Source organism: Rhinolophus hipposideros (genome assembly GCF_964194185.1).
Source record: "Rhinolophus hipposideros genome assembly, chromosome: X".
Taxonomy (NCBI): domain Eukaryota; kingdom Metazoa; phylum Chordata; class Mammalia; order Chiroptera; family Rhinolophidae; genus Rhinolophus; species Rhinolophus hipposideros.
The window spans coordinates 20,133,130-20,143,248 of NC_138046.1; the positions used below are offsets into that span (position 1 = coordinate 20,133,130).

The following is a 10,119-nucleotide window of genomic DNA, read 5'->3' on the forward strand; positions in this document are numbered from 1 at the left end:
GTAGACTCCATGAGCCTGCCTCTCTTAGTCACCCACGCTTAACATGGACCTAATGGTTCTCACTCTATCTCCTGCTAGATCCCAGCAGCCCATGGAACTCTCAGAACTACAATGAAAAGGAGGAAAGAGCAGGATGGACTTGACTGGCCTTTGTGTCTGTCCACTGCTCGCAGCTTGACTGCCTCCAAAGTAATTCCAAAATATCACGTCTGAGTAAACCGCTATTTGACAGTGCATGTCACTCAGGATCCTGCACCATGGCCAGAGTGAGGCTAGGAATTTTTAACTGTGAGTGATTATCATGGAAACTGTCTCCAGGAAAAACAACTCTGTTTATACCATTCAACCTTAAGATAAAATCAGGCGTAGCCAAACAAAACAAACAAATAAACATCAAAAAATGAATGATCTTTTTTTTAGTAAATGTAGGACTTGAAATCCAAAGAGCATCCTAGGGCTTGATTATGTACCTTCCTTGTTTCCTCTCCAGGAGGCATGGGGAGAGATCTCCACCCAGCCTATCAACCAACTCAAAATCTTGTGCTCATCCTACACCTTCCCAACACCTCCTTGCCCTTATCCCTTTCTACTGTCAGTTTGATTTCTCTGTGGGTTTCTGCTCAGCCCCCACTATGTGACCTACTCAGACCCTCTCTGTCTCCTGCTGTAGCCTTCTTTCTGCTCTTTCTCCATTCAATACCTCACCCACTCCCATCCCAGCCCTGCTTTTAGAAGACCCTGGAAAAACAAATCTCATCACATTGCCCTGCATAAATACCATCAATGAACAATAATGGCAAAATATTTATCATTGTTAAGGTTGGATGGTGAAAACATGGTGTTTATTATTATCATTACACTTGTGTGTGTTTGAAATTGTTCATAATAAAACAAATTCTTAATGGTCCTCCAGTGATCTCAGGATAAAATCCAAAATCCCCAGACTGGCATTCAAGGTTAGTCAGGACCTGCCCTTACCCCATTTTTCCAGCTCACCTCCTGGCACTCACCCTGCTGCAGCTTCTCTTGGCACCCAGGTCTCCCCTGCAGCCCTCTTTGCCCATGCGTCTCCTTCTTGCAGAACACACTTCCCCTTCTGTCTTGCCTAGAAAACATACACTCATCCTTTGGAATTCAGACCCAAATGATCCCTGGTCTGGGACACTTTCCTAGACCTGAAACTTCATTCTGGATGGGGGTGGAGGGGAGCTTTATGCCCTGGTATCTGACCAGGGGTAATACAGAGCAAACACCCAAAATGTGTTTGGGAAGACCAGAAAGTCTTGGTTGGTGGAGCAGGTGCAACACTTACTTGAACTTGGGCAAGTAGAGAATCTCTATTGGCTTCTGCTTCTGTCTCTATAAAATGAAGATAATAGCAGTACTTATCTCAGAAGATTGAGATAAGGATTCGTCAGTATTCTCTCTGTAAGGAGCTTAACATAGTACCTGGTGGGGAGAGAGAGAGAGAGAGAGAGAGAGAGAGAGAGAGAGAGAGAGAGAGAGAGAGAGAGAGACTTACAGACATATTTCAATCAAATAATGCAGTGGTTGATTAAGTGGCTTGCCTTAGATTAAATGCTCCCAAAACCTACAGTAAAGGAACTGCTCTTTAGCTCTTGCTGGAGCTAGAAGGAATTGTGGAAAAAACGGTAGTATCAAAGTCAGGATTCCTCTCTCCAGCCCTTGGGTGGTTCATACTTTAGGGAGGTGGGGGTTTTCAAAGGTCAAGACCAGAGGCCCAGGCCCAGGTTTCCGGCTTCTCTTTGGAAGACCTATGCAGGTTTGTGGCCAGGACCCAGCCAGAAATCCGAGGACTAGGAAGGCATAAGGTTTGTATGAAAATCAGCCGGGAGGGGAAATACCCAGTCTGCGAGGTCTCAGTGAGCTCAGGCCCCCTGTGGTGGGGACACCGGGTGAGAAAATCTGAATGGGGTCCGATGCCGTGCCCCCCACCCGCCAGCCCCGCTCCTCCTAGCGCCCGCCGCCTGGTGCGTCACTGGCGCAGGCGGGGGCCGAGGGGAGGGAGGCGCCGCAAGGTGAGGGCTCAGCGCTGCGTTAAAAAGCTGCGCGCCCCCGCCGCGGCTCAGAGCTTGCAGCGCGGTGCGCTGGCGGGACGTGAGGGCACAGGCGCCCCATTCCCGCCACTCCTGCCACTCCCGCCGCCCTGTACCTGGTGCCCAGACCGGTGCGAACTCACAGCCTCGGGCGCCTCGGGCGCCTCGGGTCGCAGCCCGGTCGAGCTCTGCTAGTCCTGAGGGGCCAGCACGCAGCTCCCGTGGCAAGACGCTTCCAGCAGCAACAGGTAAGAGGCCAGCTCTGCTCCCGGAGGCGCGGCCCCGGCGCCTGACTGGACCCCGCGCTAGGGAGCCCAAGATGCCCTGTCGACCGCGGCCGGACCGCGGGGGTGCGGCCGCTTCTCGCCGTCCCTCGGTCGTCCTCTCGCCCTCGAGTTTTCCCTCGCACTTTCTTTCGTGCGTTCTCTCACCCCTAACCACCACCACCACCAATTCTCTAGTTTGTTCCTCCTCCTCTCTCTCATTCTCTGTTTCTCATCCTCTCTTTTCTTATTCTTTTTCAATTTTGCTGTTCCATCTCTCCCTGTCTCTCAGTCTCTCTCCCTGGCTCTCCTTCTTGTCTCTCTCATTCTCTCTCACTCTCACTGTCCCTTGTTTGCTCATTTATTGTCTCTATATCTATTTCTTCGTCTGTGATTTGTCCCTGTCTCTCCTCGTCATTCTCTTTCTCTCTCATTTTTTCTCTCTCTTTCTCTCTCTGCGTCTCAGTCTCTGTCTCCCCCAGACTCTCCCCACCAGCCTGTCACCCCTGCATCCTCTCCCGCTCTGCCCAGCTCAGTCATTCCGACACCCACCGCCCCGACACCGGGTGGGCTGGAGAATGCAGGGAGGGTGCCGAACTGGTGGGTGGGGGTGGGAGGTTGCAATAGACATCCTCCCTATATCCAGCCACCGCTGCGCTGCTGAGAAACTAGGAGATTTATCCGCCAGAGCGCGCGGTGGCCAAGGTGGCAGCTGGTTTCCATGGCAAAATAAAGTCGACAGAGAGCAAGAGATCGGAGACAGAGATCCAGCCAGAGAAAAACCAAGGTGAGACCGAGGTGAGGGATTGTCAGTGAAAGATGGAGAGAGACAGAGATGCACACACAAACTTACATAGAAAGTGTTTAGCCAGAGTCCCAGGGAGAGAGTGAGAAACAGAGAAATTGTTTCCCTAAGGGAACGCGCAAGAGAGAGCATGAGCAATGGAGAGACAGAGACAATCCCGAGGGATAAGCAGTGGATCTTCAGAGAGCAACGGAGACAGGTAGACAGCGCTAAAAAGATAACGCACAGAGAGACAGAAACCGCAGGGGAAGACAGGGAGAGACACAGAGATGTGAGCCTTTGAGAAAGAGCAAGTGCAGCGAGAGACAGAAGACACATAGAGAGAGCACCCAAGGGAGACACGGAACCTGACAAAGATACACATACAGCGAGTGATACTGAACAGGTGCGCTAGAGAACCACATTGTTAGAGAATTAGACTGAGAGAGAAATGGAAAGATCAGACAGCAGCATCAGGAAAAAACGGGGAAGCGCACTCTCTAGTGAGCGACAGGCAGTGACAGGTAGAGACACAGAGACAAGAGCGCATCAGAGACAGAGGAAGCGACAGGGACCAGACGCGAAGAAAGACACGCACACACAGCTGCAGAGAAAGTGCGTCAGCGAAAGAAACACACAGAGAGACAGAGAGACAGAGAAACTGGCCGAGAGTGGGAAGGAGAGACGGGAGTAACCAAGAGGCAGAAAGGGAAGAGACAGGAAAACGACAGAGTGACAGAGACTGACAGCACACAGGTGCTAGCGAGAGACTGAGAAATAGACAGACGGCAGAGTGAGAAACGGTTAAGAGAGTCAGAGAAAAACGGCGAGACACACATCCCAAGAGATAGAGAAAAAAGTGCGTTAGTGAGAGGCAATGGAGAGAAAGAGAGAAATCAACAAATGTAAACAGGCAGGGACACAGAGCGCGCGCATGAGCTAGCGGGAGAGACAGCTGGGGAGATCACTGGAGAAACCCAAACTCAAACACCCAGAGATAGTAGGGCAGATACGAAGAGAGAGCGTGCGCACGCGCCAGAGGGAGAGAGAGATGAAAGGGACTCAGCGAACCCGAGAGAGACCCAAAGAGTAAGAGAAGGATTCAGGGAAACTGCTCGAATGCGGACAGGGGGTTGCGCGGGGACCCCGGGGAGGGGATTATGCAGGGCCCCTGCCCGTCGCAGAAGCGGCGTTTCTTCTACAGGTGACTAACCTGGCCGATGTTTTCCTTTCGTCCCCAGCACAGGCAGTGAGTGCAGTACGTGTTCCCCTTCACCTCCCGCTGGTGCGAGCTCGGAGCCTGCACCCTATCTCACGGCGGTCCGCCGTGGCCATGACGTCTACCTGTACCAACAGCACGCGTGAAAACAACAGCAGCCACACGTGCATGCCCCTCTCCAAAATGCCCATCAGCCTAGCTCACGGCATCATCCGCTCCAGCGTGCTGCTCATCTTCCTCACTGCCTCATTCGTGGGCAACGTAGTGCTGGCGCTGGTGTTGCAGCGGAAGCCGCAGATGCTACAGGTGACCAACCGATTCATCTTTAACCTCTTGGTCACTGACCTGCTGCAAGTTTCACTTGTGGCCCCCTGGGTGGTGGCCACCTCCGTGCCTCTCTTCTGGCCCCTCAACAGTCACTTCTGTACCGCCCTGGTTAGCCTCACTCACCTGTTCGCCTTTGCCAGTGTCAACACCATCGTTGTGGTGTCGGTGGATCGCTACCTGTCCATCATCCACCCCCTCTCCTACCCGGCCAAGATGACCCCGCGCCGGGGTTACATGCTTCTCTATGGCACTTGGATCGTGGCCATCCTGCAGAGCACACCCCCGCTCTATGGCTGGGGCCAGGCTGCCTTTGACAAGCGCAATGCCCTCTGCTCCATGATCTGGGGGGCCAGTCCCAGCTACACCATTCTCAGTGTGGTGTCCTTTATCATCATTCCATTGGTTGTCATGATTGCCTGCTACTCTGTGGTGTTTAGTGCAGCCCGGCGGCAGCATGCTCTTCTGTACCATGTCAAGAGACACAACTTGGAGGTTCGAGCCAAGGATGTTGTGGAGAACGAGGAGGAAGAGGGAGAGAAGAAGGATGAGTTCCCAGGTGAGAGCAGGTTCCACTGCCAGAATGAAGGTGAGATCAAGGCCAAGGAAGGCAACATGAAGGCCAAAGATGACAGCATGCAGGGTAAGGAAGGCAGCACCAAAATTGAGAGCAGCATGACAATAGACAAGGGCCGCATAGAGATCAAACAGTGCAACATTGACTTGGGTGAAGATGACTTGGAGTTTGGTGAGGATGACATCAATTTCAGTGAGGATGACATTGAGGCAGTGAACATCCCAGAGAGTCTCCCACCGAGTCGTCGAAACAGCAATGATCCTCCTCTGCCCAGGTGCTATGAGTACAAAGCTACTAAAGTGATCTTCCTCATCATTTTCTCCTACATGCTGTCCCTGGGGCCCTACTGCTTTTTAGCGGTCCTGGCTGTGTGGGTGGATGTCCAAACCAAGGTACCCCAGTGGGTGATCACCATAATCATCTGGCTTTTCTTCCTGCAGTGCTGCATCCACCCCTACATCTATGGGTACATGCACAAGACCATCAAGAAAGAAATCCAGGATATGCTGAAGAAGTTCTTCTGCAAGGAAAACTGCCCCAAAGAAGACAACCACCCAGACCTGCCTGGAACTGAAACTGGCACAGACGGGGGGACTGAAGGCAAGACCGTCCCTTCTCATGATTCTGCCACTTCACCTTGAAGTGACTTCTAAGGAAAACCTTGAACTGTTGGTGATACAGAAAACAGAACAGCTTTCATTTAAATGGACCACCCACAATCCCATTAATGCCAACCCATACCATTCCAGGCAAACATGTTGCACACATTCGTCTAACCACAAGGTAGATAAATATATGGAAGAGGTAGGAACAGGAGTCTTCTCTTAAATGTGTGTCCCTCGAAGCATGGACTTGAGGATTCTGACTGAAATTTCCCCCCCAAAAAATTATTAGGATCTAAATTTCTTAAAGTAACAAGGGCTATCCATTTTGGATCTGTGCTTGGTTGGTATCCTGTCTGTCTCCCCAGAGCTACAACGTGTCAGCTTTTACTCTGAGGAAAAAGGAAGATCATGCCTATGAACTTAAGGACTTTTCAGCTTTCAGGTCATGAGCTCATGGGCAAGGGCTACAGCCTATGTCCAACTGAAAGAAAAGCAATGGACCAAATCATTCATGGAGCCCAACAAGAAGAACCTGACAGACTGATCGACGTATGAGACCCACAATCTGGTGCAAACACTATTGTGGAAACTAAGACAAAGGCATGACATAGTTAAAACACCAAACTTTCTAGATTCTCTACAGGGATCCAGAAAAGTGGAAGAGGATAATAGGGCCTATTTGAAATGGGAAGCTAGTCCAAGGGAGAAGATAGAAAAATAACACATTCATGGGGCTAAACAGTTGACTTTTTTTCTATAAAATCCTGGGTTTGTGCATGGGCTGGGATCAAGGTCATTCCATGCAAATGGAAAATTGTCAATTGACATTAAACTATTTTCTGTCTCCTATTTGAATAGTAGTAGGACAGAAATTATGCTCACTATTTTACAATTTTCCCTTTGTAATTGAATTAGGATGCTCACAAAAATCCTCCCAATCTCCTCTGTCACGTGTGTGGTGGTGGTGTTGGGGGGGGGGATTCCAAATAGGCCTTTTTGGTCAAGCAGTATTTCAAAAAAAGAAAAGAGAGAGAGAGAGAGAGAGAGAGAGAGAGAGAGAGAGAGAGAGAGAGAGAGAGAGAGAGGAAAAAGAAATTCCCGTAGAAATCGCCAAAGTCCTACAAAACTCACAATCACTATCAAGAGTGCTGTGCCCATTAGAAATCTTTTTTAGTGTCCATGAGATCATAGACAAGAAATATGATCTCCACATGGGAGCAAGTAAGGCAAGATAAACATTTTCCTTTCTCCAGGCACACCCATGTGTCTTTTCCACCTGTGGCTCTCTCTAAAGCCTTTAAGCTCTCTGCAGATGTGTGAGAGAGAGAGAGAGATAAGAGAGTCAGAAATAACAGACAGGATGGCTTCTCAATACCTGGCAAGCATCTGACATCTGACCTATTCCACAAAATCCTAAAATCAAAGCATTCAGGTCAGACATATCCGAATTATTGCTGTTGAAATATATCACTTTGGGAATATAATTAAAATATCTAAATTACCCCTTGGGTCAATACAGAGGAAGAGTTTTCAAATCCCAAACCCTGAAATCACTTTGAGAAGGGATCTACCTGTGTATTTCTGAGTGAACACACCATATTCTTGACCAAATAACATGGTCATGACAGTGTTTTTATCCTCATGAAGATCAAATTAAATAACTCTATGGTCAATCAACTGTTCATGCAGAAATCCAATGTTAATATGGGTGGAGGGAGAGGAGGGAGTATTTGGTTGAAAAATAGTTAATCAGAAAAAAATAGTTAATCAGGTTGTTGTACATAAAGATGGCCATATTCAAAGTTTAAACTCATTCTTGTGTGATCACCATGTCTATATATTAGAACTCAAATTTCATTCATATAAATGCCCCACTTGTTTATATTTTCTTTATCTCTTCCTCCTCACAGATTCCAACATGACCTTCTCAAGGGGGAGAGGTAAACAGAAGTGTATTTGGGCTGTGAATAAGTCTGTGTGGTAATTTGGGATTGCCATGTTCAGAATTTAGGAAAGGAGAGGGGATAGACCTAAATGATATTGAACTCACTTGTCAACTCAATATGTCCATTGAAATCTTATGAATTCCAATTCCATTAATTTGGAACCTGTGGTAATTCAGACAAGACATGGGTGGCTGAAGTTTTCCCTTGCACAATTGTTTTTTTTTTTCTACCACATGTATAAATTGAATTAATAGTCATAAATAGTCAAAAATAGTCATAAACTTATTATACCAATTTATTGCCAGACTCTTCTATTGACCTGTCCTCAAAAGGATATCTGGGTAAAGGAATGGCCTATGTGACCAATCTTCTTATGGGGGGAGGGCTATTGCCTTGAAGATCTGAATGGTTGAAAGAGTTCAAGGTAGCTGTAGCCTGTCTTTTGAGTAGAAATGCTTACCTGGATAGGAAACAGGATTTCAAACATAAGTGTCTCCAAATATTTTGTTGAAACTGAACTTCTTGTTTTATTTTTAAAGCTCAACCCCTTCAAAGTGTATCAGAGAAAACTGTTTGCCAAAATTCCAAATCAAAATGGAACCAGACCTGTACAAGTGTGGTAAGTTCATTTAACAGCACACGCAATATTCTCTAGAGCACCAAGACACACTGATTTCCTTTTTTAAAGTTCCTCATTTCCCTATTTGAGTCATTGTCCATTCTTAAGGCAAATTGGTTTTTCAAAGGTGAAAACCTTCTGAAAGTAAGAGACTGGAAAAGAGGACCTTTGAAGTAAGGGCATTCTGTTTTGCTGACATTTTCTCCTTAATGAATGAACAATAGCGCCTCTAGTTAACTTGGTGATAGCAACTGCTTCAAATTTTGTGCTATTTTGAATAAAACACTATCAATGAGGCTTTACTGCACATACTGTTTTGTTATATGAAAATCTGAAAGCACACACAAAAAAGCCATCATTAGCCTCACTGATCTTCATGTGCAATAGCTTTCCCTAAATGTTTTTAAAGGATGTATTCTTTTGCCAAGGCCACTTCATATGTGCAGTAAAAATCCCATTAAAGTACAGGGCCAGATAAACCAGACTTTGAAATGATGTTATTTTCAATTTAATGATTTCCTTATTTTATAATAATAGAGGGTCTAGTTTGCGAAGGAGTCACAGGTGCTTTGACTAGCACACCAATTTCAACAAGCTTGGGAAGGTCGTAATAAGGAGGAAACCCTGGGCTTCTGTGACTTCTGTGATGTGAGGGCCCCTCTTCTCTATGGCACCACAAATACCAGCTGCTGGGAAGTCCTCTGTACTTCCAGCTCCCTGCCTACCTCTTGCCGTCATGCCCACTGCCTTCACCTGCCTCACTCCCCCCTACCCCTGCCATCCTGCTGGCCCCTCAAGAATACCCCTTGCTGGAAGCTCTGCGTGCTCACTCAGTCCCATTCATCCCCTCCAAACCCAGAGCTGACCATTCACAGGGACTGAGAGCCTATGGAAACAGAGAAGGAGAGAAGAGAACAATAGGAGTGACCATCATTTAAAGGTACTTTTCGGTCTCCTCCCCAAATCCAATCCAATTTAGACATGACGGAATTCCTACTTCAAATTCAACAGGAAAGGAAAAGTGACATTTTATAATTTAGGAGGAGGTAGGCACCTCATTTCTTACCAAAAAATCACCCAATACAACACATCTTTGGGGACACATTCAATCCTGTAGCTACTGTCCAATTATGTAAAAAAAAAATTGTTTACCTATAAAATTATAAGGTGCCTAAAATTGCCTTAATTTATACATAGTTAGCCAATTAAGCTAGGTAAAGTTATTCAAAATATTTTTTTCATACTATCTGAAGAATAATTTACAAGATTAAACTAGGCTCTTAGACTTTGCCAAAATGCCCTTTAAAATGTCTGAAATACACCACTTGGAAGAAAAACATTATGCATTTGGTAATTTGAACTTGCCAAGATAAAACCCTGAGGTGGTTGGGATGAAATAAAGAGAGGAAAAATTTAAACTACTGGACTGTATTTTTTTTCTCATAACTACTCTTCCCCATATTTTGAAGGGGAAAACAATCAAAAGAAGTGATTTCCCTCATGTCTTTTTTGTTTTATTCCACTTTAAGACAAAATCCATGCTGTCAGGAGAGGATTCTCCAAGCAAAATGTCTTTTCCTTCTAGAGCAGACAAAAGATTAAAGGAACAGTTGGCTGTGAGCCAGTTACCAAGATAAGGAGAGAAAATCTGGTCAGTCATGGCTTTTAACCCTCTCCCTCCTTATCTCTGTTTCTCTCATTTTCTATGGGACAGACGGGTGCTCT

The 10,119-nt window shown here is 46.7% G+C and overlaps 1 protein-coding gene across 1 annotated transcript; it reads left to right on the forward strand.

The window, feature by feature from the left end:
* Window positions 1–2,188: 2,188 nt before the first annotated feature.
* On the forward strand, window positions 2,189–6,759 carry GPR101 (G protein-coupled receptor 101). Its single transcript, XM_081042643.1, has 2 exons — window positions 2,189–2,305; window positions 4,346–6,759. Exon 2 carries the CDS (start codon window positions 4,438–4,440, stop codon window positions 5,863–5,865), a length of 1,428 nt encoding a protein of 475 aa, XP_080898769.1. The 5' UTR covers window positions 2,189–2,305; window positions 4,346–4,437; the 3' UTR covers window positions 5,866–6,759.
* The last annotated feature ends 3,360 nt before the right edge of the window (window positions 6,760–10,119 follow it).

Coding starts and splice junctions, on each gene's coding strand:
- GPR101 (XM_081042643.1), top strand. CDS start 4,438: ATGACGTCTACCTGTACCAACAGCACGCGTGAAAACAACAGCAGCCAC.